The 27,959-nt window shown below is 46.5% G+C and overlaps 1 protein-coding gene across 2 annotated transcripts in view; it reads right to left on the bottom strand.

Annotated features, from left to right (window-relative positions):
- The window catches only part of DOCK1 (dedicator of cytokinesis 1), a 493,779-nt gene that overhangs the window by 79,146 nt on the left and 386,674 nt on the right, over positions 1–27,959 (bottom strand). For both annotated transcript variants that reach the window (XM_038579104.1, XM_038579105.1), the window contains exons 30-32: positions 21,505–21,583; positions 15,686–15,786; positions 6,369–6,427 (exon numbers count right to left, since the gene is read on the bottom strand). In XM_038579104.1, coding sequence (XP_038435032.1) covers positions 6,369–6,427; positions 15,686–15,786; positions 21,505–21,583 — 239 coding nt within the window. The remainder of the gene's footprint in view (positions 1–6,368; positions 6,428–15,685; positions 15,787–21,504; positions 21,584–27,959) is intronic.

Raw genomic sequence — 27,959 nt, 5'->3', positions numbered from 1 at the left:
GAGGGTGCTGGGACCTAGAAGAGCCCTAGAGTCCCCCTCGTACAGCAGAGAGCAGTCCCTCCACACCATTCTCTGACAATCCCTCTCTGCCTTGTTCTGTCCTGGATGGGGCTGTATTTGGTCCTCTCCTGGCGTGAAGCCTGCAGTGTCTGGCCTACTAGGGCAAATGACAAATGCATCTGTCAGACCATGATCAATTAAAATGAATCATGAATGGCCCTCCTCCCTGTTCTAGAAGCCTTGGCATTTCATTACTGAGATCATCATACATATATAAAGAATTATGGAGCGTCAGGATTGGAAGGCTCTTGAAAACTTGAGTCCAACCTCTTTATCTTACAGCCTGGAAAACTGATGGAATCCCAGAAAGACGGGGTCATGCGGGAGGCCACGCAGCCAGGCAGAGGCAAGAGAGGAAGAAAACTCTAGTAGGATTCAAATCTCTTCACTTGGAGCCAGGGCTCCTCCTCTCTCCCCTGGGGCAGCAGGAAGACCCAGCACAGAGCAGCCCCCGGAAGGCTCAGTGCTGGAGATGCAGGAAGCCCATTGACAGCCTGGAGCCGTAACTCAGATTCTGGGCATCTAAGCTGCTGTGGGAAAGTCGCTTGCAATGACCCTTAAGGATCATTGGGTCCCTTGACGATAAAGTGCCTGAGACCAGAACAGCATTCCAGATGCAGCTCCTACATCCATGGAGAGCATAAAAGTAGACAGAGCCATTCTAACCAACTCTTCATCATCACCTGGAAGCTTCTATGCTGGATTTTTACTCCTGAAAATCCAGCTTGTGCCTCACGTTAAACCACACTTCTTAATTTCTATGTTATTAGTATTATCCATAGAATATCTTACAGTGTTTTTCCCCTGAGCTTTTTGCATTTATTTTTCGTGTAATAGCTACTCGAAAAAGATTCCATGCTTCATATAAACAGATGGACAAAGGCTATTCGGAAATCCTAACTCTCCCTAAAGGTGTGCCAGAGCCCCTCCTTTACACAGGTTTGCTGACATCCAGGAACTCAAGAAGGATTAGGCATCAATCCCGCTGTGAGAAAATCTGCTCGGGCTGAAAACAAGCTGCCAAGAACTTGCTGACCGCAGAGCCGGACTGCAGGTGTGGTCCCCCCAAACCCCACCCCTGGCTGCTGGAAGGGTCCTCGGGAGGGTGATGAAGTCCAGTTCCCCACCAGGGAAAACCATGTTCAGTTTTCATCACCCTGTTTCATTCTTCCCAAGGAATATAGATGCACCAGGGCATCTTTCTAGCCAAGGTCTCTGGTCACTACACAGAGAGCAGGAATCTATTCAAGAACTGAGCACAGTGGGATGCAGCTAACGTGCTCTGGCCCTCGGGGAACACATTTAACCTGCGTGCTGTGTGGTAAGCAGAGAGAAGTAGACAGGTGTCTACTTGGAGAGGGGAACAGAGTCACTGGGGAGAGGCGGGAGGGGGGAGCAGAGGCCCTCTGTGGCCACTATAGGCTTCAGGTACCAATCTAAGCAAAAGAAGCCGGGCCCAGGTGGCTCAGGCAGGAAATATCACTGAAGTCTTGCACAGAACCCTCCATGACGCTCAAGAAAGGTGCCTGGATGCCTCTGCACAAAGCAAGCTGACAGTGGAGAACAGGTGCCAGGAAGAGCTTAATCTCCACTGGGAGAGACGCAGGGTCATAGGGGACCCACTCAGGATGGTGATAGGATGCCCCGTGATCAGTTCCTTATTCAAGGAGTTTACCTAACAGAATTACATGGCATAAGGACTAACACTTTCATAGAGAATTCCATGTTATTTTAATTAATAAAATTTTATTGGGGTGCTTGGGTGTCTCAGTTGGTTAAGTGTCTGCCTTCAGCTCAGGTCATGATCCCGGGGTCCTGGGATCGAGCCTCTTCCTCTGACCCTTCCATGTTCTCACTCTCTCTCTCTCTCATAAATAAAAAATCTTAAGTTTTTATTTATTAATTATATTCTTTTTTCTTTTTATTGCTTATCATGGTAAGAACACTTAAGATGAGATCTACCCTCTTAACCACATTTTTAAATGTGGGACACAGTATTGTTAATGTCACCTGTATTACGCTGTACAGCAGATCTCTAGGACTCATTCATCTTGCCTAGCTGGAAGTTTGTACCCTTTGACCAATACCTCCCCATTTCCTCCTCCCCCTTCCCCTCTGCCCTTGGCAACCACCATTCTATTCTAGGGTTCTGTGTGTTTGACTCTTTAGAAACCTCATATAAGTGGAATCATGCAGTATTTCTCCTTCTGTGACGGGCTTATTTTATAAACTTAGCATAATGTTCTCCATGTTTTTGCATTTGGCAAGATATTCTTTTTTTTAAATAAAGCTGAATAATCTTCCATTGAATATACATATACCACATTTTCTTTATCCATCCACCCACCGATCCATCCATGGGCATTTAGGTTGCTTCCATATCATGGCTATTGTGAATAATGCTGCAATGAACATGGGAGTGCAGATACCTCATCAAGACTCTGATTTCAATTCATCCGGATGTATACCCAGACGGGAGATGGCTGGATCATATGGTAATTCTATTTTTAATTTTTTGAGAAACCTCCATGCTGTTTTCCACATGCTTCACCTTACATTCCCACCAACGCTGCGCAAGTGTTCAAACTTCCGTGCACCCTGGCTGACACTCAGTAGGTTTTATTTTTTTCATAATAGCCATCCTAATGGGTGTGATGGGACATCTCATTGTGGTTTTGATTTGCATTTCCCTGATGGTCAGCGATGTTGCCTATCTTTTCATAAACCTATTGGCCATTTGTAATTCTTCCTTGGAGAAATGTCCATTCAAGTCTTTTGCCCTTTTTTAATTGGTTGGTTTTTTGCTATTGAGTTGTAGGATCTCTTTCTACATTTTGAAAATGAACCCCTTAGCAGATAGACGGTTTGCACGTTTTCTCCCATTCCACAGGCTGTCTTTCATTTTCTTGATTGTTTCCTTTACTGTGCGGGACCTTTTTAATTTGATAAAGTCCTACTTATCTATTTTTGCCTCTGCTTTTGCTGTCATTTCCAAGAAATCATTGCCAAGATCAATATCAAGAAGCTTTTCTCCTATGGCTACTTTTAGAGTTTTGAGGATCAGGGGTCTTAAGTTTAAGTCTTTATTATTAGTCCAGTATGAGTTGGTTTGGGGATATGATGTAAGACAGGATCCAGTTTCATTCTTTTGCATGTGGATATCCAGTTTTCACAACAGCATTTATTAAAGTGGCGATCCTTTCCCCATTGTGTATTCTTGGCTCTCTTGTCTAATATCAATTGGCTGAATATGTGTGGGCTTATTTCTGGGCTCTCTGCTCTGTTCCCTTGGTCTCTATGTCTGCCTTTATGCCAGTACTAAATACTGCTTTCATTCTTGTAGCTTTGTAATATATTTCAGAGTCAGAAACTATGATGCCTCCTATTTTGTTCTTTGTCAGGACTTTTGGCAACTTTGGGTCTTCTGTGGTTCCATATGAATTTTAGAATTATTTTTTCAATGTCTGTGAAAAATGGATTTTGATGTCGATAGCATTGAACCTACAGGCTTTGGGCAATACGGACATTTGAACAATATCAGTATTCCTCTATAAAGATGAGGTGTCTTTATATTTATTTGTTACTTCCTTAATCTGTCATCATTTTTTTTGTACCCTTCACTGCTCAGGTCTTTCACCTCCTTGTGTAAGTTGAATTTTAAGTATTTTATTCATTTTGACACTACTGGAAATGGGATTGTTTTCTTAATTTCCTTTTCAGATAGTTCTTAGTATATAGAAATGCAACTGATTTTTATTTTTATTTTTTAAAATATTTTATTAATTCATGAGAGACAGAGAGAGAGAGACAAAGACATAGACAGAGGGAGAAGGAGGCTCCCTGCAGGGAGCCTGAAGGACACTGGGATCACGACCTGAGCCAAAGGCAGATGCTCAACCACTGAGCCACCCGGGTGTCCCAGCAACTGATGAACTGATATGAACTGATATGTTTGTTCTGTATCCTGCAACTTTCTTAATCTGTTAGTTCTACTAGCATTTTTGATGGAGTCTTCAGAGTTTTCTAAATAAAAGATCATGTCTTCTGGAAACATAATTTCACTTCTTCCTTTGTGATCTAGGTGGCTTTCACTGTTTTTTCTTGCCTAATTGTTCTGGCTCGGATTTCTGGTACTATGCTGAATAGGAGTGGTGAAAATGGGCTCCCTTGTCTTCCAGATCTGACAGGAAAAGCTTTCAGTTCCTCACCCCTGAGTATCTTGGCTTTGGGTTTGTCATATGTGGCCTTTATTATATTAAAGTATATTACTTCTATACTTAGTCTGTTGTTTTTAACATGAAGTATTAAATTTCATCAAATGCTTTTTCTGTATCTACTGAAAAAATTCTATGACTTTTATACTTTAATTTGTTAATGTAGTACATCACTTTTGTTAATCTGTGTATGTTGAACCATCCTTGCATCCCAGGGATAAATCCTACTTGATCATGGGGTATGATCCTACCAATATACTATTGAATTTAGTTTGCTGGGATTTTCTTGAGGAGATTTACATCTATGTTAATCAAAGACAGTAGGCTATAGTTTTCTTTTCTTTTTTTTAGGATTTAATTTATTTATTTATTCATGAAAGAAACAGAGAGAGAGAGAGAGAGAGAGAGAGGCAGAGACACAGGCAGAGGGAGAAGCAGGCTCTGTGCAAGGAGCCCGACACGGGACTCGATCTCGGGTCTCCAGGACCATGCCCTGGGCTGAAGGCAGGCGCTACACCGCTGAGCCACCCAGGCTGCACAGTTTTCTTTTCTCGTAGTGTCTTTATCTGGCTTTGATATCAGGGAAAGCTTGCCTTATAAAATGAGTTTGGAAGTGTTCCCTTCTCTTCAATGTTTTGGAAGAGTCTGAGAAAGATTGGCATTAATTTTTCTTTAAATGTTGGCTAGAATTCATCATTGAAGCTATCTGCTCCTGGGCTTTTCTTTGTTGGGAAGTTTTTGATTGCTGATTACTTGTCATCTGTCTGTTCAAATTTTCTTTATCATAATCCAGTCTTGGTAGGCTGCATATTTCTAGAAATTTGTCTGTTTCTTCTAGGTTGATTGACATATAATTATTAATAGTATTCTCTTTCAATCCTTTTTATTTCTGTGGTATCAGTGGTAAAGGTTCTGCTTTCATTTCTGATTTTATTTATTTAGGTCTCCTCTTTTCCTAGTTAATCTAGCTAGAGGTTGGTCAACTTTGTTTATCTTTTCAAAAAACCAACTCTAATTGTGTTAGATTTTTCTATTGTTTTTTTTTAATCCTCCATTTCATTTATTTCTGCTCTTAATCTTTATTATTTCCTTCCTTCTGCTGACTTTAGGCTTTGTGCTTTTTCTAGTTCCTTGAGGTGTAAAGTTGGGTTGTTTATATTTACTGATGAAGGTGACATGATAGACCAAATGGACCTAATAGACAGATAGAACATTCTACTCAGAAGCAATAGAATAACATTTTTCTCAAGGCCACGTGGAGCGTTCCTCAAGATATGTCACATCATAGGTCATAAAACAATTCTTAACAAATTTAAGCAGACTGAAATCATACCAAGTATCTTTTCTGACTACAGTGGAATGAAATCAGAAACCAGAAACAGAAGGACAATTGGAAAACTCACCAACAGAGGAAATTAAAAAGCATACTCCTGAATAACTAATGGTTTAAAGAAATAAAATGGGAAATCAGAAAAGATCTATGGAGACAAATGAAAATGAAAACTAACTATACCACAACTTTGGAGATGAAGCAAAAGCAGCAGGAAGAGGAAAGTTTGTAGTGACAAACACCTACATTAATTCCTCATCTTCAACCCAGGAAGCCCCTAGGATTTCCAGTGCTCTAGAATGTTCTACTATCACCACCTGGTGGCAGTTTACCTATATTCAGGGCCCAGTTTTGAGCAAGAAAAAAAAAAAAACAAAAAAACCTTTTTGAGGGCAGAATGTGTTCAACTGAGTACAATAAGCAGGGGCCCTTGTGACAGTGAGATGAGCTACATACATGGTTTGATGCCTGAGAAGCTGGAGGAATGTCAGTGATGCCCAGAAACAAAGAAGTTTCAAGGCAGAGCTGTGTTCAGCTGACATAAGGGGGCAGTGGACTGATTCTTCTATTTGGCCCATAGATCAGATTTTCTCCCTTCCTCTTATTTACGGAAAACAACTATTGCAAAGGTAGCAATTGCCCTTCAAGGAAGAAAAGCAATTCAGATTTTCCAGATGCCCCAGCATAGACAGCCAGGGCCTTTGTCCGCGCCCACCACGGTTTCAAGAGAGTCACCATGATGCCCAGAAACTCAGGCTACTCACCAAGGTTGTACCACATGTCTCTGATTTCAAAGCCAATCTGTCTCCTCATGTCTCCATACCTGAGAACCAAAGACAGGGGAAATGCTGAGTCACTCTTTAGACCATATGGAAATCAGATTTAGATTCTTTTTAAGTGCAATGAAAGTCTCCCAGCACGGAGACAAACAAAGAAAGTATCAAAGCTTTGACTTCTCTTGGGAACCGAAGGAGAAAAAATCCAGCTGAGAGAGTCTCACCTACCCATCACCACAGATTAGGTAATATTTCACTTCCCACCACCACCCCCCCCCCCCCAACTCCGGTGGGACCACAGGTGAGGTGGTGGTGGCCAGTAATGACAGTATTTTCCTTCTCAGATCTCTAAATGGCAAGAGAAGGACGACCTGGCTCCCTGGCCTCAGGGGGAGCTTGTTTTCAGAGAGGGCTCTTAGCATCCAGGCACTGCAAACACCAAATGACATCCTTTAACCCTGCTCACAAAAGCAGCTTTCACCTGTTAAAATTAAGCCCTGGAGTGGACAACCCAAGCGGGGAAGGCCTCTTTCAAATATCTCCCATCTTTCTTTAGCATTTTCTTTTTTTTTTTTTAATTTTTTTAATTTATTTATGATAGTCCCACAGAGAGAGAGAGAGGCAGAGACATAGGCAGAGGGAGAAGCAGGCTCCATGCACCGGGAGCCCGATGTGGGATTTGATCCTGGGTCTCCAGGATCACGCCCTGGGCCAAAGGCAGGCGCCAAACCGCTGCGCCACCCAGGGATCCCTCTTTAGCATTTTCGATGTAAGGAAGGACTTTGCACTAAAAGATGTCAATAAATATTCCTCTGTTTTTGTTTATCAGGGAAAATAAATGCTAATTTTCCTCCCACCGGGTCAGCAGAGGAGGTGTGTGTTTCGTGAGTAAACAGAATTTGATGCTTCAGAAGATAAACGTTTATTAGTTTGTGAGCAATTTAACTTTTTCCTCTACCGCCTAAGGAAAAAAAACTGATTATGTTAAAAATAATAATCTGCAAAACTATCGTACGGTATGACGGTTTAGCATCTGGGTCATCAGGCCGCTCTCTTCGTCCTCCTGTCAGCTGATGTGGAAAGGGAAGCTGTGTTTATAGATGACCTGGTTGTGGCTCTCCAGGCAAAGATCTTCCTGGTAAACCAACACCCGTCGCTGTCTGCCACCTTGTAAAAGTCTCCAGTGCCCGAAGCACCCGTCTGTCACCTTCAGCAGGAGAGGGCTGCAGATGCTCATACTCTCAACCAGGGTGACCCGCCTGGCAGGCCCTTCACAGAGGTCCACCCGGGGCCACCACCCTGGCACGGATACCCTGGCCTGCTGTACCAACAGACAGACTGAGCTGGGAGCATCAGCTCCTTCCTGTGAGGACAAGATTGTCCTCGGAGGTAAGCGAGCTACCTAACAGCCTAGCCTGCCAACCAGGTGAGCACTGATGGGGGTCAATTCAGTGTTTGGAAGGGGCGGGGATCTCAACCAGGGAAAGCACCCATCGCTAGGGCCACAGTGACGACGAGAGGCTTGTCCACGGTCAGCAAAGCTGCTGGACCAGGCCAGACGGTGACAGAGAGCGTCCTTCAGGGTCTAACTGGCACCCCAAATCGCCCAAGGTCCGTATGATCTAAGCCCCATGGAATTGTGCACCCTTCCTGGGCTTGGAGATCCAGCTTCCCCATTCCCATTTTGCTCCTGTGCAAATGACAAAGGGGCCCCAGCAGCCGCCGTAGGCCAGGCCCGGAGAGGATACCGCGGGCACCCTCCCACCGTTCACTGGGGATAAGCATCTCGGCGCCTAAAGCCAAGTGCAAACCTAGTGCTGGTGCTTCCTCCTGAGGTTGTGAGCTCCTCGCTGTGCAGGTGGAGGAGTCGCCTGGCAGGAGAGTGGGCATCTGGAGAGCCAGGGAGCTCTGCGTGCCAGGCAGGACCCCCGAGAACATAAAGACACCCCCCTCCCCCAGGGCAGGGCCTGCCAGCAGGTGTTCAGATCTCAACACACTGAGCCGGCCAGGTGGTAGATGCTGGTCACAGCGGTTGGCCTGCCACTGCAGGACTAACTCAAGCTTTAAATACTCTTCTAACAGCCAAGGGATTCCTTCGCACCCTGGAAAAATCTCTCTCACAAATAAGAATGGCTAAAAATGGGGGATCCCTGAGTGGCTCAGTGGTTTAGCACCTGCCTTCGGCCCAGGGCGTGATCCTGGGGTCCTGGGATGGAGTCCCACGTCGGGCTCCCTGCACGGGCTCCCTGCTTCTCCCTCTGCCTGTGTCTCTGCCTCTCTCTCTCTCTCTGTCTCTCATGAATAAATAAATAATATCTTAAAAAAAAAGAAAAAAGAATGGCTAAAATGCTAGGTGGCTTGGGTCATTCAGGAGTGAGCCAATGTCTGTAGTGACCTAAAGTGATTTGCCATTTCTTCCAGAGCTGGGGTTGACCCCTGAATGCCAGGAGGTCCACGCAGACGGGGAGCCTCTGCCACTCCTGCCTCTCCCCGTAGGTCACCTCTCCTTATGGTGCTGACAGCGGGAGAGATGCTCATGGGCATGCCACTTGCGTTTTCTAGTTACACTGTGCTGTCTTCTATATGGAAAATGACCTGCCTTCACAGCATCTGAGGATGGGGGTATCAGCCAAGATCCCGGGGCACATCCGTCATGAGAGGCCCTACTGTAGAAAGGGGCTGGAAATGTGGTTTTCATCCTCCAATAAGACAAAGGTGCCGAAGGCCAGAACAAGGTAACCAGAGGGGCAGGGAGCTGGAAGGTGAGGGCAAGACTGAGTCTCTCTGGCAGCGAGACTTAGTAAAGCCTTTAGCTTTACTAAGAGAGAAGCTTTGGTGAACCTATATATATTTTTTAAAGATTTTATTTATTTATTCATGAGAGACAGAGAGAGAGAGAGAGAGAGAGGCAGAGACACAGGCAGAGGGAGAAGCAGGCTCCCTGTGGGGAGCCCGATGCGGAACTCGATCCCAGGACCCCAGGATCATGCCCTGGGCCCAAGGCAGACGCTCAACCGCTGAGCCACGCAGGGGCCCAGCTTTGGTGGAGGAGAAAGAAGCAGTGCTCAAGAACAGGGGGGTAATGCTTGTTCCCTGGCCACGGGCTCCCAGGCCTGGTGGCAGCCTTACAGAGCTAAGTCCACCGCTATGAATCCATACCTGAGGGGATGGAACGGGTCCTGAAGGGAGAGACAGAGGACTGGGCTGAGTCCCAGGCAAGGAGAGAAGAAAGAGAACCCAAGTGTTGAGATGCCAAGCGCATGCTCTGCACCACGGCGTGCATCCTGAGGCCTGGCCAGTCGGGGCATCCCTGACGGCAGAGCACAGGACTCTCAGAGGGCACTGGTTTCATTTGACTCTGGCAATGAGACTGAGGAAGCAGAGGTTCCTGGTGGGGAGCCGCCGTGCCTGGCTCTGCAAAGCTACAGCACCCCCCCATAGCGACCCCACAGTTGGGAGCCAAGGCTCCCCCGTGCCGGAGGCGATCTTCCCACAGCCTAAGTAGACATAGGATCCACATCCAGGCCTGTAACCCTGACCTACAATAGCATGAACCTGGTCTCTGGGAGCTTATCTCAGCACTCACACTGCTTCATTCAGAGAACATTACTCAGTGATTCATTAATTACTGAAGACTCACTAGAGGCCAGGTGCAGAGCTAGGATGGGAAGATTAATGTAATATGGAGAACAGACAAAGGCCACAGACCTTGTGGGGGCCACTAGCATGGTAGCAGGGATGGACATCAAACAAATAATCAACATAAGATCAACACACATATGTAAGTACAGTTCCATGAAGGTTGTGATCATGGCCCTTTAGGAAAAACAGGGGTGAGAGTTTAATGGTGGGCCAGGCTGGCCGTGGCTGCAACTCTCTTGTACAACAATGTCTACTCTCAGATCTGAAGAAGGAAAGATGAAATCCAGAGAGAAGGGAAGAAGAGCATTCTGGGCAACCAGACCAGCAGGTGCAAAGGCCCTGTGGCAGGGAGTGGGTGGTAGGTAAGTATACAGAGCAAAGGAGGAAGTGTGGCTAGAGGACAGAGTCTGCTCTTCTCCCTTAAGAGGCCAAGGGGGATGCAGTGTGAACAAAAGCCACAGAGGCAGCATTTTAAAGTTTAAGTTAAAAATCTTTCTGAAGGGAGGCCTGGGTGGTTCAGTGGTTGAGGTAGGAAACTAATACAAAGACCCACTGAGCTGCTGTCGTGGCCTGAGAAAGGGCTGAGGCGCAGCTGGAAACACCATCCGAAGGAGGGAGAAGAAAATGAGAAGACCCAAGTCAGAAGGATCCGACGGATGATAATGGGCCTGACAAGGGAACAGAGAGGTCACAAAGGAGGAGGAAAACTTACACGGAGTTCTGGAAACAAAGAAGAGAGGGAGACAGTGTCAGGAGTGGGTGCAGGCTGAGAGATGCAGACAGGCGTGGAGGTCGCTGGAGGGGAATGATGGGCGACGAGAAGGAGGTGAGACCCCATCTGTGACCCCATTTGTGACCGAGGGAGTGAAGCTTATGACACGCCGGGCTTGGATGTGCCGCAGCCTAGTGCACTGCGCAGGTTGGACGAACACAGCATCGCTCAGGCACACGGGTCACTGACCTTTGCCAACAGGAACTGGGCATGGGGGTCACCGCTTGTTAAATCTGTCTCCCTGGGCCCCCTGCTAATTCCGGGTTTATAGTGAACTTCTTTGGAATTATTGGGGTCTCTTAAAAAAACAAGCACAAACACAAGCTCTACTTTTTCAAACTATTTCTTGTGCTGACCTGGGGTACATAGTCACAGCCTCAGGTAAGGCCAGGTGGCAAGGTGGGGGGCTTGTCACAGCTTAGTTTCCTCCAGTTTCTCTAAAAGCAGTGGCTTTAGTTTGACTCAATGCACGAACATCTCAGAACCCCACGCTCGGAAAGATGGAGGGACCTGTTTATGTGGAATTTCGAGGTGGCTGTGGAACCTGTCCTCTCAGAAGGTGTGACAGGCTAAGGGCAGGGGTCTGCACTAAAAATATACATATAAATAAGGAAAGAAAGATGAGAAATGGCGTGGAGACCGACGAGGGTCTTCATGGAAGGGGGGGGGGGGCGTCCTCTGTGCACAGGTTCAAATACACTGACCTGGGATTGGCCTTCAAACTTGACTCTCTTGGGCTGACAATTTTAAGTCGAGCATTTTATGCTTAGATTTGCTGGCGGCCCAGTGCCTGAATCCCCTTCTCTTCCAGGACGAAGTCTGGTGCTGGACACAGAAGCCTGTGTGCAGTCACGGGTCATGTTGTCCCACCCTCGGACACACATGCCCTGCATACTAAAGCGGTCAAGCTGGCTGCTAAAGAAAAGCCAACTTCTTGATATCTGACTCATGTTTCCTGATTCCCAGTCATGTTAAAAAGGCTGGGGGGGAGGGGGGGGGTGAGAAATCACGGCCAGGTATCTCATGCCACCGGCACCTCTGTCCTTTGTGGGTTGTGACCAGCACCAAGGAGGCCTCAAGGATGAGTCAGTTAAATTCTCTTAGTATAGACTTTGATTCCTGGTGGTTATTTATTCTGTGGTTCATTGGAAAATCTTATCCTCCATTTGGGTTTGACATCATCAGTTCTCTGCACGGTGTGGTCCATTATTTTACGTGACTACCATGTACCTTGGGGAATGTTGCTGGAATGAATATCTTAATTATCTTGCCAACCTAAGTCATCAGGAGGACTGAGTTTCACAAAAGGGAATGAGCGAGCAGATCTCCTGACATCGGGATTTTCTATTGTTTGAGGCCACAGTGGGGTTAACCAGGCAGATAGGAGTTGTTGCAGGCTTGGCAGGGGAGAAGAAAAGGGTGTGTGTGGGGGGTGCTGGGGGGTGTGAGGGTGGGGGCAGGAGAGGTTCCTCAATGAAGCCCCCACTCCGATGCATTGGGTTGGATTCAGGAACCCCAGAGCAGTCAACTGGTCCAAATGAAGGCAGCCAGAGGCTACTGAATGGGAGTGGCATTGCCCCGTCTGCCCTCAGAGGCCCCAGGCCTTCCTGCTAGAAAAAGACACCCACTGAATTATAGTCCACTGTGCTCTGCATGGACACCAGCCCTGTGCTGAGACCTGCAGATCACTGGGCCTCTCGCTCTGCCCCAAGCCCTCAAGGCCTAGCTTAGGCTAAAGCAATCCAGAGCATCTCTCTGCTCACAGAGCAGGCCATGACCCTTGGACTTGATGTGCCCTTTGGGTATTGGCTGTTGGTTGGCCCTTGGCTCAGTCAGCCAACCTGGTAACCTCCCTGCTGTTTCCCCATCCGGCCAGGAAGCCCCTCCCGCCAGAGGCCTTTGGGCTCCCCTGCACCCCATGTCATTCCCGAATGTTCATCTGCAGGCTGCCCAGGCACCCGGTCAGCACTGCCGTCCACTGGATCGCTGTTCCCTTGGCACATCTGCCCGCCCGCCCGAGACTGTGAACTTCCCACCTCTGGGTCCCTAGCACCTGGACCGGAGCACAAAGCAGGCACTCAATCCCTTTTCTCTAGCACAATTTTAAGTGGATTAAAACATTTCTAGGCCCTGGAAATTTTAAGTATTGGGGTAGGACGACTCTAAATGTGTCTCATGTAGATTTTGGTATTTAGAAATAAAACAGCACAGTGATTACAGTGTTTAAGGTGCAGAAAGAAGCATGACGGATACAACAAACACGGGTGAACCCGCCACGCGTCTTAGCCACACGGCCTCCCGAGCCATGAGCGCTTGTCTCCTCGGTGGCCTGTCATGGCCACACGCTGAGCTGGGGCCCCTGGGAGAGGGGCCCTGAGGCTGCGTAGGAGCTGGAGCTGGGGTAGTCCTACCAAAGTCTTGCGAAGGCAACTTCTAAAATGCTTAGGTTAGGGGATCCCTGGGTGGCGCAGCAGTTTGGCGCCTGCCTTTGGCCTAGGGCGCGATCCTGGAGACCCAGGATCGATTCCCACGTCGGGCTCCCGGTGCATGGAGCCTGCTTCTCTCTGCCTGTGTCTCTGCCTCTCTTTCTCTCTCTGTGACTATCATAAATAAATAAAAATTTAAAAAAAAAAATAAAAGTTTAAAATGCTTAGGTTATTTCCCCCTCCCCCTTGGGGAATCCATGAGAAAATTTCAAAAGGAAAATCCAGAATCTCTTATTGCCACGGTTATGAGGAAGAGAATACTCAAAGCTCGATTCAGAAGCCCTGCCGGCTCTGGAAGGGGAGACACCAGCTGGCTGTGTTTAATTTTCCTTGGCTTTGAAGCCTATGAATGCACACAGCTATGTGGGAAACAAACGTTTTCTTTGGCGGCCAAGGCCCTGTGTGGTTAATGCATTTATTGACGTTGCTTTAGCTTAGACTGTTAACACTCCCACGACAAAAGAAGGCCCAGTGCACAGCCACCCGGCCCTGGCCTGGAGAATGCTCAGAATCAATTGTTTTACTCTAAAAACCTCACTGGAGATGCCAGCTCTTTGAAGACAGATTTCTGGTTTAACTTCCCTTGTCCTGCAGGCATCTTCAAGGGTTGGCCACGCTGTGTGCTTGGCAAAGAGTGGGTTCTGCGGTCAGCTGGAGCTGGGTTTGGATTCCAAACTCACCGCACAGTGAACCCCGTGCACATGCAGGTAGGGGCATCCACCTGCTACGGCCCAGCTGTCCTTCCACCAGACTGGATAACGAGGCGTCCCAGGTGTCTGGGGCTGGCTGTGAATAAGTTGTATGGTGCTCAGAGTGTGCCAGTTATTTCTGCTTCTACTAAAGAAATTTCCACCATGAGAGTATTGAAACAATCAGGCCAGCAACAGCCATTAGTCTCCACCTCTAACTTCATATGGGCCCCGAGAAGATGTAAATTTGGCAAAGCGGGAGCTTCCCGATGGAGCCAGTCCCTAGGAGGTGCCCCTGGAGTCTGTTTCTTGAGCCAGGACTAGATGTCAGACCCCACATTGGCTGTGCAAAGGCAAGCTCTTCCTTCCCAGTAGTCGCTGGTGGGCACTCGCTTGGCCTGAACCTTCTGGGGCATTCCTCTTTTCTGAACAATGGACAGTTATCTGCATCAATGGCCAACTGGCTGGAGCCACTCAACTGAGGAAGCTTGAAGGAATATGACCAGGTGCAAGCTGACCTTTATGTAGATGGGACAACAAAAGGATTTAAGGGTCTCAGAGCAGAGCAGGTGAACATCTTGGGTCCTGAGCTGCCTGGGTTAGAACGACCGGGTGTGTGACATTGGCCATGTGACTTGTTCAAAACGGGTTTCACCCTCCTTATTGGGTGATAAGGGAACCCAATAAACAGTTTTTGTTTTTGTTTTAATGATTATACATGAAAAATGCTCTCGGAGGGCTTAGAAAGTCACTGGCACATAGTACATGTTCCAATAAATATTTGCTGACATAATTCTTACTCTGCAGGGATGACGTGCTTTTGATTTGGCCAGCAAGTGAGAGACACACTCACATAACAGGAGGAGCGTTGGAGGGGGGCTTCTGTTACCTCTGGCATTGCTAATGTCAGGGAGTCCCAACGCCTTGGAAGAGTCAATGTGAAGCAGAGGGATTATGAAATAAACACACAGAGACCGGTGACACAGAGACATGGGAGCAATAAGAGAACTCTTCTCAGAATTCCTCATGAAAGGGGCACTCAGAGAAGAGAGAAGTCAGGGAAACTGAGGCAGAAAGAGAGACAGCAAGAACCTCAGGGCACCCAAAGTGTGCAAAGAAAGTGAGCACAAACTCTCTTCTTTGTCCTGGGCCAGGAGCCGTGCAGGACAGGCTCAGAGCTGAAGGACCCAGACAGGGACGCGGGGCTTCCGACAGGTTTGTCAGGATCATCCAAGGACTAGCTCGGTCCTTCGGATCGCCCACCGGGATCACGACGCGGGTAACCCCTTGCAAAGAAGGAAACCTCAGGCACCTCTCACTCCAGAGTTCTTCGACAATCCCAACTGTGCCAACGGCTTGCACGAGAAGCTTCCTTTCTCGAAGGAGCATTGCACCAGTAGACGGTAAGAGCACATGTGGGAGGACACCAGAAGAGCGCACCGCAAAAGCAAGGAGCTCCTGAAACTCCCAGCATGTGTGGTGCTAACGGAGGTGCGTTACGCGGACTCTGAATTTACCAGAATGAACTCTGTAGTCTTCGACCTTGACTCATGGGTTAGGAAAGGCAACAGCAGACTTGTGGTTTGAAACCGACCTTTCACGACACCATGATTACACCTTAAGTTGTACACCAAGTTGGCATAGAGACAACACAGAAATTATGCCAACAGAGTGGCAGGCACCTGCCCGTGACTTCGGGGCTGGACACAGACTTACTTGTTGAGGATTTTGGCTCTCTTGGCGCTTGAAAAATTCTCCAGTTGCAAGGACTCCTGAGTGAGGAAAGCGACAGCCAGGTGAAAGTAGTTGTTCCAAAGCTGAAAACCAAGAAGGGGGAGATGCTGAGATGCTGAACAGCTTAATATCGGATCTCAAAACGCCCTGAGACTTTCCTCATTTGCCATGTACACACTTGTGAAAGGTTTAGAAATCCACACTCACTGTATACAGATGGCTGGTCAGCCAGCCACTGGGCGTGGGCACCAAGGACATGGCGCATGTGCTCCAATCCTACTCTGCAGGCCACTGATCTAACCTCCTGGTGCCTTGTTTTCCTGGGTGGTAAAGTGGGAACCTCAACGTGCCCAACTCCTGGGGTGCTCAGGGGATCATGGGACTGAATACGTGCAGACGCGTCAGGGGGCTGCCGAGCCCACGGTAAGGACAATAATGTGGGCTCCTATTACTAGAGTATCGTGGGGCGCCTTCCCTAATAGTATATAAATTTATATAATTTACGATTCTTCAGATACTAAAAATGTACATAAACACTAGATAACTAAGGCGAAGAGTTGTAAAAACATCAAACATTTTATATTTCAAAGACTTACAGACTATATGTGGCTTAACAGGCAATTTACTATGAAATGACTTTGTTACAAAGCTCTGCATGCTGGAAGCTCCATCTACTTAAACACGGTAACCTAGACTTGCCATTATAAGAGTGTCATTATTGGGGCACCTGGGTGGCTCAGTCGGTTAAGCACCCAACTCTTGAGTTCCGTTCAGGTCGTGATCTCAGGGTCATGAGATCGAGCCCAGTGTCAGGCTCCGTGCTCAGTGGGGAGTCTGCATGTTGATTCTCTCTCTGCCCCTCCCCAAATAAATAAATAAATCTTTATGAATAACCAAATAAATAAATAGACAAAGGCGTCATTATGGGTAGATTCTTAAAATTATGGAACTAACACCCTGTGGCTATGTCAATGTGTAAGACCAAGTCAAGAACACGAAGATGCAGGAAGAATTCTTGGATCACACACGGGGATGATTTAAACATACTCCTGGCCTTTGCCCATCACTCCTCCACCCACTATGCTTATGCCAGAGGACAGTCTGCGGGAGCTTCCGCTCCTGGAGAGAAAGAGCCTGGACAGAGTTCCTAGCACACGTCCAAGCTCAAAAGGCCTTCCATGGCCTTTAGAAGAAATCTGGGGTTGTTGGTTTTCTCATTTACAAAACAGGGATCATATTTATCTATCAAATGACAGAGCTGCAAAAGGTTCTATAAAAAATAATGTGTGAACGGTATTGACTCTGTTTTGTAGTCACCTGTGAAGTTAAGTGGGAATTTGAAAGCATAGCTGTAAGGGTGTGTGGTCTTCCATTTCTCTATCACTTTTCATGAACTGGGCACTTTCTTTAGTAACATAGCAACTTCTTGGATTGCTGCCGAATCAGCCAGTAAGTCCTGTGGCCCTGATTCTCAGATGAGGGGAAGAGACTCGGCCAAAGCCACAGGTTACACGTGAAGTGGATGGAAGGTCTCGAGTCGGGGTCCCAAACCTCATAGCTGATGCTCTTTCATCGCCCACAAAGGTACATTCTCTTTTAGCTCCATTTGTACTAAAAGAGTCTATAAGACACAAGTTGCTTCTTTTGTTTTTGGAGCTCACACTTCCCATCCCAGGTGCCCCATTTGCTGGCCATGGCCTCCTGCTGCAGCACTGCCAGGAAGCACGGACCTTTTGTGGGTCTGTCCCAGGAGTCATGGGCGGGGGCTCAGCTGGCGCTGCGGGCTCACAGCCTGTAACACAGGGATGCTCTGGGGGGATGGTGATTCCTGGGGAGGCTGTGTATGTGTCAGGGCAGGGGGTTTGGGAAATCTCTATGCCTTCCTCTCAGTGCCCCTAAAGCTTTGAACCTAAAACTGACTTTAAAAAAAAGTCTTGGGGGTGAGGGCACCGGGTGGCTCAGTGGTTGAGCGTCTGCCTTTGGCTCAGGTCACCATCCCAGAGTCCTGGGATCAAGTCCCACATTGGAGCCTGTTTCTCCCTCTGCCTATGTCTCTGCCTCTCTCTGTGTGTCTCTCACAAATAAATAAATGAAATCTTTTAAAAAAAAAAGTCTTGGGGCACCTGGGTGGTTCAGTAAGTTGAGCATCTGCCTTTGGCTTGGGTCATGATCTCAGGGTCCTGGGATCGAGCCCCGCGTGAGGCTCCCCGCTCATCAGGGAGTCTGCTTCTCCCTCTGTCCCTCTCCCTCTGCCCTACCCCTGCTCAAGCTCACTCTCCCATCCACTCTCTCTCTTAAATAAAGTCTTTTTTTTTTTTTTTTTAAAAAAGCCTTAAAAAATCACATAAAAATGCAACCTGAAAAATGGTATGCAATGCATGATTTGAGGTAGGCCAAGTAACTGCACCTGCATAGTGCTGACCTGTGACGGCTGTGACTGGGACGTCTGAACTCGAATGGGGTCTAAGGATGAGATGGTAGTAACAATATAAGTTCGGTTTGGGTAGTTTTACTGTAGTCATTTTGGGACAGTTGCTGTTTGTAGGAAATACATACTACAAACCTGGGGCATGTGAGGTTAAGAGTCCATCATGCTGTAGTGCCAGGAGAGAGAGGCAGGCTGCACCAGACCCCAGGGGAGCAGGAGGGGAAGTGGCAGGCAGCCTTCAGGGTTCATTGATGAGTTAAAGGAGAAGGAAATGCCAGGAGACAGTGCAGTGAACACGATGATAGAAGAACATAAAAATGTGTCTGGTCGGAGCACCAGCTGCCTGGAGCTCACATTGAAGGCTGCCTGCGCCATAGGGCACCCTGCGCCATAGCCCCCCACTGGAGGGCGGGAGGGTGCTACGCATCAGGGTGGACCAGCAATCCATACGCACTCCATACTTGCCAAGGGGCAACATGCTATGTGCGACCCGAAGAACACACTGCTGCTGAGGTATGCGGGCGTGAGGGAAGCATCCCAGGGACCTTCCCCGGGAAACAGTGAACACGAGCAGCAGTAACAGACAGGCATGCTGGGAAAAAGGAGCCCACATTCACAGTAGCCACAACAACCGCCCCAGCAAGTAATGGGTGAGGCTCATGTGGATAAAAAGGAAAACCCTAATGAAGTACACAAAAAGAAGGCCTAGATATTCCTGTATGGGGTGAGAAAAAAAGAAATACTGCAAAGTATTCCACCCAATACTGTAACATTTCCCCCACATTTATTTATAAACTCAATGGACTCCCAATTAAAATAAGTGCAGCATCTTTAAAAAGTAAGGTCAACAAGCTGATTTTGCATTTCTTTCTTTCTGTTTTTTTTTTTTTTTTTTTTTTAAAGATTGGATTTTTATTTATTTATTCATGAGAGACAGAGAGAGAGGCAGAGACACAGGCAGAGGGAGAAGCAAGGTTCCTGCAGGGAACCAGATGCAGGAGTTGATCCCAGGACCCTGGGATCATGACCTGAGCCGAAGGCAGATGCTCAACCACTGAGCCACCCAGGTGTCCCTGATTTTGCATTTCACATGGAAGAGGAAATACAAAAGAAGAACCGAGATAGTTTTGCAATGGCACATCAATAGGGAAGTCCTGGCTCTACTAGCAGGGTATAAAACCAGAAGTCAGTAACACAGAAAATAGAATGGATACACACACACACACACACACACACACACACACACACACAATTGCAATTATGTTCTTTTACAGTGGCATTTTAAATCACTGGGAAAGATGAATGTATTCATGAAATGATATGGGGAAAAAGTGAAGTTTAAGCACTTAGCCCCAACAGTAACTAGAGAAATCTCAGATAGATTAATTATCAGGAAGTTTTTTTTTTTTTTAAAAAAAAAGCAGAATTATAAAAGTATGAGTAGATACTAACTATATATAAAAAAAAAAAAAAACAGTTACATTTATAACATGGAGGCAAAGAAGGATTTGCCACACAAAACATAATACCCAAGGAGCATAGAAGAAAAGAGATACAACTACAGAAAAATTAAAATTTCTGTATGATAAGCCTAAACTCATGATGAGGCTCTGTTAAGAATTTTGACTTAGAGAAAAGCATGACAACTAGCCCAATAGAAAAATGAGTACAGGAAAGGATCAGATGGTTCTCAGTAGAAATCACATAGCCAGTAAGTATTTTCAGCTTAAGTAGCAATCAGAGAAATTCCAACAAAAATAAGAATCAACAATTTTAAAGAAATCGGTATTGGAGATGATTTTAGACAATGGCTGCTCTCAAAGAAGGTTGATGGGATTGCAAATTGCTACAGGAGGATAATTTATCAATGTCCATTCATGTACAGTTTCTCACCGCTTGGCCTGGCAGTTATTGCTTCCAGGAGCCTGTCTACGGCAATGCAGCACTGAGATGCAGTGTTTGTAATGGAAACAACCTGGAAGAGGCCTGCAGGTCATGAGTGCTGGGGTGCCTGCATCAATGTTGGTACATTCATACTGCTAAATGTGATGGAACAGAAAAAAGAATACAGACTCTAGTCCAATTTGTGTTAAAAGCCAAAGGACTAGAAATGTGTGGGAAATATCAGAAAGGGAGACAGAACGTAAAGACTGCTAACTCTGGGAAACGAACTAGGGGTGGTAGAAGGGGAGGAGGGCGGGGGGTGGGAGTGAATGGGTGACGGGCACTGGGGGTTATTCTGTATGTTAGTAAATTGAACACCAATTTAAAAAAAAAAAAAAAGCCAAAGGACTATTTGCACATGCCTGGATACAGGCTTAAATAGGCATCAGAAGTGCAGACAATTAGCTAAAAGTCACCTTGCAGAGGGGAAAAGGGTGGGAAGGGGTCTTTCCTATTTTACTGTACGTGCTGACGTACAGTGCACAGATACTTTACGATGAGAACCTATCTGTGTTTTAGGATGTGTGAAAACAAGCATTAAGAAGAGAAAATGATAACTTAAAAAATCACGGTACTCTTACATTCCACAATGCAGAGAAAACAGACATTTATGATGTAAAACTTATAAAAGAAATACAGGTCTAGGTTCCTTCTCAGTGAACAATCCTGCCTAGGAAACTAATGCCCTGTACATCTGAATGCTTTTTTCAAATTATTATTAACAAGCTTTAGTAAACTAAGTAATAAAAAAAATAATGATTAGCAGAAATACACCTAGAGTGCAATGGAAGTGAGACCCACAAACATCAGGTGCCTGGTAAATCGTGCCAGGCAAAATCAATCCTTATCTCTCTCTCTCTCTCTCTCTCTCTCTCTCTCTCACACACACACACACACACACACACACACACACACACACACACACACACCCTTCCTCCCTCCACCTCCTTCCCCGGCATCTCTGCAACCACTGAAGAACCTCACTGAACCCAGAGCCCTGTGGGGTAGGGCCTGTGCCTGGTAAACTCCACTGGAGGTAGCACAAACGCAGCCAAGTTCAGGGATGCAAACGCGCTTTTCCTCCTCTCCTGATCCTTTTCTCCCCACATTTGTACGGTCTGGGTCTGAGACAGTCTACTGGGCTACAACAGATGTGGGCGGCCTCCCTATTCAGTCCCTACTCGTCACTCTGACCCTGTACTTTTGCTCTGAAACCGCTCCATCTCCATCCTTGCTAAATTGAGCAAATACTCCAAAGGCATAATTTTCAATTCTCGGGTTCCAGTGGTACATCTTACGAATTCCATTTCCATACCTTGGATGGGGAACCCATTAGGTTCGAGGATTGGAATTGTAAGACACTGGCTCAGACTGGCAATTTGTTTTAGCATGGTTTCCCAACAAAGGGCAGGTCTACCTCTTTTCTTACCTGTAGCTCAAAGTTGGCTTGATCCAGAAATTTTTTGTTCAGCATATCTGCATACTGATTAATCGCTCGCAGGAAGACTCTGAAAGATCAAGAGAAGATTACATAATTACACACGTAGGCTCTGGCACCTTTGTAGGTTTGGCATTTCAATGAGATACAACCCGAGACTGTCTGGAAAGTAAACTCTCCAAGTCCTGGGATAAGCTATGAGGTTGTGCCAATAAAAAGCCCAGAGAATTACATGCAGATGTTCTCCAAATTAATCAAGGAAATTAGCACATGCAGAATAAAAGAAACAGACCAAAATAACAGCATCCGAAAGTAACATATGAAAAGTATCACTAAAAAGCCTAATTTAGGAGGAAAAAAAAAGAAAGAAAAGGTGCTAATTAAATCCTCTTCTCAAGTCACCATGTTGTCACAGAACATTATTAAACCGGTCTTTGCTTAGCTGGCATTTTAGAGGTAAGCATTTAAAAGTGCTATTATACACCATCTATCAGGCTTGGAGTATTTGGTGACGTATCTGGAGGCATGTCTTACTTCAGTGTCACTTGTCCTCTGTTCCAAATGTTGGTTTTTGGTAACTAACTCCTTGTTAAAATAAAAAAGCTGTAGTGGATGTGTGATTTGACAAGAAGGTTAGCAGGAATTTTAATTATTGACCCATCGATAATGTACAATTTTAAGTGCCCAGAGAAAAATGTCACATCCTTCAATTCCTCGGCTTTTACTTTTCCATGTTGAGATATGTGATTTGAGAGGTTATGAATGATTCCCGAGCACTAAGCCCTTAGACCAGCCCATTCATCCCGTAGATTTGTTTTACTGCCCTTGAGAGTATTCTCAATAATAAAGCTCAGGCCAGATACTTCTTTTTAAATGACCCTTCTCCCTTTGCACGAAGGCAGGGTGCAAGAGGAATTAGCATTAGGTCACAGATAATAAACTTAATTACACTTCCTCTGTTTAGACAGCAGGAAGCAGCCAGAGAGTGTAAGAAAAATCTAGGTTACTTCCCAGGAACCAGTGCTCTCCGAAAGCATCATCTCTTTAGCTGTGTGTGCCTGGAGAAGCTCCACATCCCAGACTGTCCCAGAGCCCCCGAAGGCTAGGCAGCCTGGAGGAGGATGAGAGGGACTCTCCGCCTGGGGCTGTAAGGTCTCCATCCCCACCTCCTGCCCAACCCTGCAGCTTCTCTCACACTCGGACTGCAGACAGCTCTAAGAAAGGGGGTTTGCAGACAGCATTTCATTAAGGAACCTCTCGGTTGGATCCAGGGCCAAAACAGGTGTGACAAATGGCCTGTGATCAAGTCGGCCATCCTAGTTGCTGAAGAAAACTGTGCCCAGAGTTATCTGAATTCTCCCCTAGTGACATTAAATAGAACCAGAAAGGAGGCATCAGTGTTTTAAGCGACTATCAACAGAGGGACATGGGGATCCCAGCCTCGTCCATTAACCAGGAGCACAGAACGGGCAGCAGCATCCATCAGCCAGAGGGTTGCCAGATATTACAACCATGGGCTGCCCAGTTAAATGTAAAAAGGAGCTCTTTTGGCTTCATTTGGGGATTTATTGAGAAAAGCTGAATACAGGGCACTCAGGGCATTTTGATGAATTAATACGGGACCAGGATGGAAATCACTAAATTTAGGACATGCCTCGTATATCTAGCACACCTGGCAACTGTAATCAGCCCTCCAGGTCCAGGTTGGGGTCTCCCAGAAGTACGAGGTGCAAGGCTAGAGAGAAAATGGTCTGCCTGGCTCATCCGCCCCTTGGGGACTGTGTTCAGAGAGCATCTGGGGACCTGTTCTGCATTACCCTCAGCAGCCAATGGAAGTCCCCTGAGGGTCAGTGGAGCGAGACCACTCCCTGTCATTACAGTGGGGGGCCCTCATGCAGCCCAAAACCCTGGGCTAATGACCACAGACACATTTCCCCCCCTAATTTTTCCTTCAGTTTTATAACTCAGCTGTTCACTAGGGTCCCCCAGGGTCCTTCTGAGCTTTAAGGAAGACCCTCTCTCCAGCCCACTCTGACAATAAAGGCAAGTTTACTAGAACATGCATTATTATTACATGGTAATTATTCTGCCTCGAGATAGCACCCAAACAGTTGCAATATGCTACTTCTAATTAAGCTCTGGAACAATTTCAGCTGGTTAAATAAAGATATTTCTCAAAATGACTTTTTTTTTAAATATGCCATGCTGAAATAATATGAAGGCCAAATAAAAACTTTTTAATGAACTGACAACTGAGAAAGAGCAGAGCTGAGAGAGATTCTATAATTTAGATTTACTATAAATTTTTTAAAAAGCAAAGACAAAAAACAAATAACAAAGAATGTGAGTTGTAGCAGGATAACTAAAGGCAAGATCAAATAAAAAACTGCCATTAGTGCCATCAACAAGGGCGAGCTGCTCAGGCTCAGTGCATCCAGGACCATGCGTCTTCTACAGAACCATCTGGGACACACATAAATTGTATATAGCCGGTAGCCCACACCTGATGGGATTAAAAACTAAGGAATGCCAAGTCCATCTGAGGATGAATCAATGATCTAACTAGGGAAAAAGGGACATAAAGGGGGTTAGCTTTTACATGAGAACATCTATTATCTGCTGTAACTCATTGGTTATTTCTAATAAATGTAAGAAATGTAGAGAAAATAAATAAATTACATTAGAAGCTTTTGCATAAAAATCTGCTCTCAATCCCGGAGGAATATGGAAAGGATCACGAACTAAGCTGAGCAATTGGATGGCAGGACACCTTCCCAGTCTGAAATGAAGAGTTCAGGCAGGTTCAACACAGCTTAAGATTAAGTCCTTTTTGTAAGAGACGACGAGAGGGAGGGCAAAGTGAATGGGCTGGCTCTCTGGTCCTGGTGACTGCTGGAGCTGGCCTCAGGGAAGAGAGGCTGTCCAAGTGTTCCCAAAGAGTCCTGTCTGCTTATTTACTCACATGCCTACAATGCTAAGTCAGCACCCAGCATGGTTTCACATGCCCCCGAGGTGTCAGTCACAGGAATGGATGGATGGATGGATGGATGGATGGATGGATGGATGGATGGATGAGTGGATGGATGGATGGATCAATGGATGGATGGATAATGGAGGGAGGGGGGGAGGGATGAGTAGCCCAGAAGATCTGGCCCTGACCCCAAATCAGAGGGCTCAGGGAGGCCAGAATATTTAGCAGCCCCTAATCTCCATGGAGTTCTTACATTCAGAGGAGATTTTCCACTGTGGGGTTCAGCTCTTGAGTTTCTTGTTAACCAAATTTCTCATTAAGCATTTGGCATTTATGAGTGGGCATTGTTCCCTCGTTCTCCTTCACACCACTAGAGCTGGTTGCCATTCTCCTCTCCACCTCCAGAGCGAGTCCCTCATTCTCTTCTCTACCTTCCGAGCTGGTCCACCATTCTCTCCACCCCCAGAGCTGGTCCCTCAATCTCCTCTCCAGCTCCAGAACTGGTCCACCATTCTCCTCTCCACCTCCAGAGCGAGTCCCCCATTCTCCTCTCTACCTTCAGAGTTGGTCCACCATTCTCCTTTCTGCCTCCACAACTGGTGCGTCGGTCTCCTCTCCACCTCTAGAACTTGTTCCTTGATGGTAGGAACCTTGTCTTTTACATATCAGAATCCTCCATTTAAAAGGACCCCTCGGCACTAAGAATACTCTGAAGCATTCTGATCTGAGGATCCATTAGTCTCTACCAGCACTGCTAACAGATCTCTCAGAGCCAGCAGTGTGTCCAGGACTGGCACCAGCCAAACACAACAAAACAAACACACCTGGAACCTCCCTCGTGCAGAGAGCATCTACCCTCCCCATGCGACACTTCTCCACATCAGCACAGATACAATGAAGAGAGGTCATGCATAATGCTGCCCATGTTCCTAGTGTCTAGGAGCAAGGAGAGTGAGATGTCTGGGGACAGAGAATGTGGGGGAGGTGAAGGTGAGAAACAGTGGAGATGAGCACTGCTTCTACTCTGCCAGAAAAGTGAAGGGCTCGGGGGAAAAAGATTCGTAACTCTGTGAGCCAAACAAATTATGTCTATTCCCAGCCGGGAGGATTAAGTAATTTCTAAAAACAAAGCTAATGGTGTGAGAATGAAATGCTTTCGTGGATGCTCTCCCACATGGTCAAAACCATCAGGAAAAAGTGCGAGCCCGTACGCAATAGAGTTATTTTCCATCATTTTTAATCTTTGAATGGCTTTATTTATAACCTAAAATCTCGGAAGATAAAAACCAAACACACAAATCAATAATATATGGAGAACCACAGGCAAATTATGTCATCTCAAAAAGATTTAAAAAGCCATGAGGTCTAGATGCACTTTCTCTAAGATGCTCAATTTATTCAAAGCAAACGACTGGAAATTTTATTTTTAATGGCTGCAAGGAAAGGACTTGATCTCACTCTCATTGGTAACTGATTCCTGTCTCCCCAAAGTCAGAGTCACCATCTGTACCAATCCTGCTATGATGTTCCCCATTTTCAATCATTTAGGGGACAGCGTGAGATAAAGCTCATTCCCGAACCTCCTACAACTAAAACAAACAAACAGCAGGTTTTCCTGACTTCCTTCTCTTCTACCTGGACACCTCATCACAGCGAGCTCCCACTAGAAATAAAATGCCTATTGTTATTCCTTACGGTGTCAGCTATGAGCTGGATTGTTGTCCAAACTCCCACACACACATCCAATTACAGTCCTGATCCACTTCTTTCTATACATTATCATCTATTATTTTCCCCCCTCCCACTCTACCTATCTTTTCACATCCATGTAAACATTTAGCTACCAGACCTTCAGAGAGTGGCTCACGTTTTCGAGATTCTCCTATTTTCAACCAGCCAGTGAAAGTCGGGACGGAGAGCCCTCTGCATTCCCTTGAACTTTGAATCAAAGGGTCTTGTTTCTTAACTCTGAGATTAAAGGTAACAAAGAGATATCACCACATAACACAAAGTCACTTTAACACCATGATCCACTGACACTTTACAAAACGTTCAGAAGCACCTGATAGAAAGGAGAACACATGCCCTAGAGCTCTACACTTTGCATATGTCTTTAGGAGCCAGGCTGGGTGTATAGGGTGAGGCTCGGCGGCGGGAGGCACCTGCAGGGATCCGGGTCTCTCAACCACCAGCATTTCACCAAGTCCTGTGGGCCTCGCCTCTGGGACCACATCCCTGCTGTGTCCTTGCACAGAAAGGGATTTGGTTGCTGCGTGGGCTCCAACAGGGACCTTCCCAATAAGCTGTCTATTGGAAGGCAGTGTGTGCAGAGCAATAAAAGTAGCAGAGTCCTAAATAATTATGTGTTAATTGAGTGGAGGGGAACTTCGCAAGTGGAACATAATCAGGAACCAATTTAACTATTAGAAGTTCCTGGCACAATTACAGTCGCTAAAATGACTTTATCATGACGGAGCCTCAGGCTTTTCTAGCATCTCTGCTACCCAGTGTCTACTGCCAATAAAACTGGAAGATGAGGTGCCTTATTATGACACAGGGAAAAACAGCGAGGAAAGCAAGAAAGCCACTGAACTTCCAGTGGAAAACAAAGCCCCATTTCTCAGACGGTGAAGCTACGGAGTATTTCATTCCTCCCCTACGCTTGCTTTAAGTTACGTAATTAGATTGTACAGTTCACTATCAGGGCATCTGGCAGTAAGGCAAGAGATGCTTTGGGGTAAAAAAAAAAAAAAAGGAAAACAAAACAAAAAAACAAACCCCACATCATTTAATGAAATGTTTTGCCCAAAATGAGTGGAAAAAGGAGACAAATTAAAAGTGACAGACTCTATCCCTGCAGAACAAGGCATAGGAGTTGGAAAATTGCCTTAAATGATCTCCGTATAATTCAGGAATGCAGGGAAGGAGGGAAGACTTCAGGAGGCGTGATAAGCGGATACAGAGAACATCATTTCAACCAGCAGGCGCGGGGAGGAAGGACTCCCTGGTCCACCAGCACAGCCTGGCCTCGGCAGAGGGGCACTCCGGTCAAGGCTCCAACCAGACAAGATCAGCCCCTTCCGTTCATGGGACCCCGGCGGGCGGGGGGTGGGGGCAGTGAAGACCACAGGCACAAACTAGTGACGTCCCAGCAGGACCCTGGGATAGGATGCGTGGGGTGACACACAGAAGGTAGGGGCCTGGCTGGGACCTCCTCCCACATTTGCGATTTGGAAGATAGTGGGAAGACCTGTGTGAAGGGAGCTTCCAGGGCATGAGGCTGGGAGGGTTGGCTGGGGAGACTGTGGGAGGCTGGGGGTGCTGGGGTACAGTCCACAGCGGTGTCTTAAAGCAGGGAAGGAGCTGTGAAGTCAAAAGGTACAACTGCCATGGTTTCCTGGATGCACTTGAGGCCTTCCTTTTTGTCAAGATTTCCTGATTTCTTTTTCAAATCAGGCTTCAGCATCCGTCAAAC

This window comes from Canis lupus, chromosome 28 (genome assembly GCF_011100685.1).
Source record: "Canis lupus familiaris isolate Mischka breed German Shepherd chromosome 28, alternate assembly UU_Cfam_GSD_1.0, whole genome shotgun sequence".
Classification (NCBI taxonomy): Eukaryota; Metazoa; Chordata; class Mammalia; order Carnivora; family Canidae; genus Canis; species Canis lupus.
The sequence above is the reverse complement of the archived record's forward strand: the minus strand, read 5'-3'. Positions and strand labels throughout refer to the sequence as shown.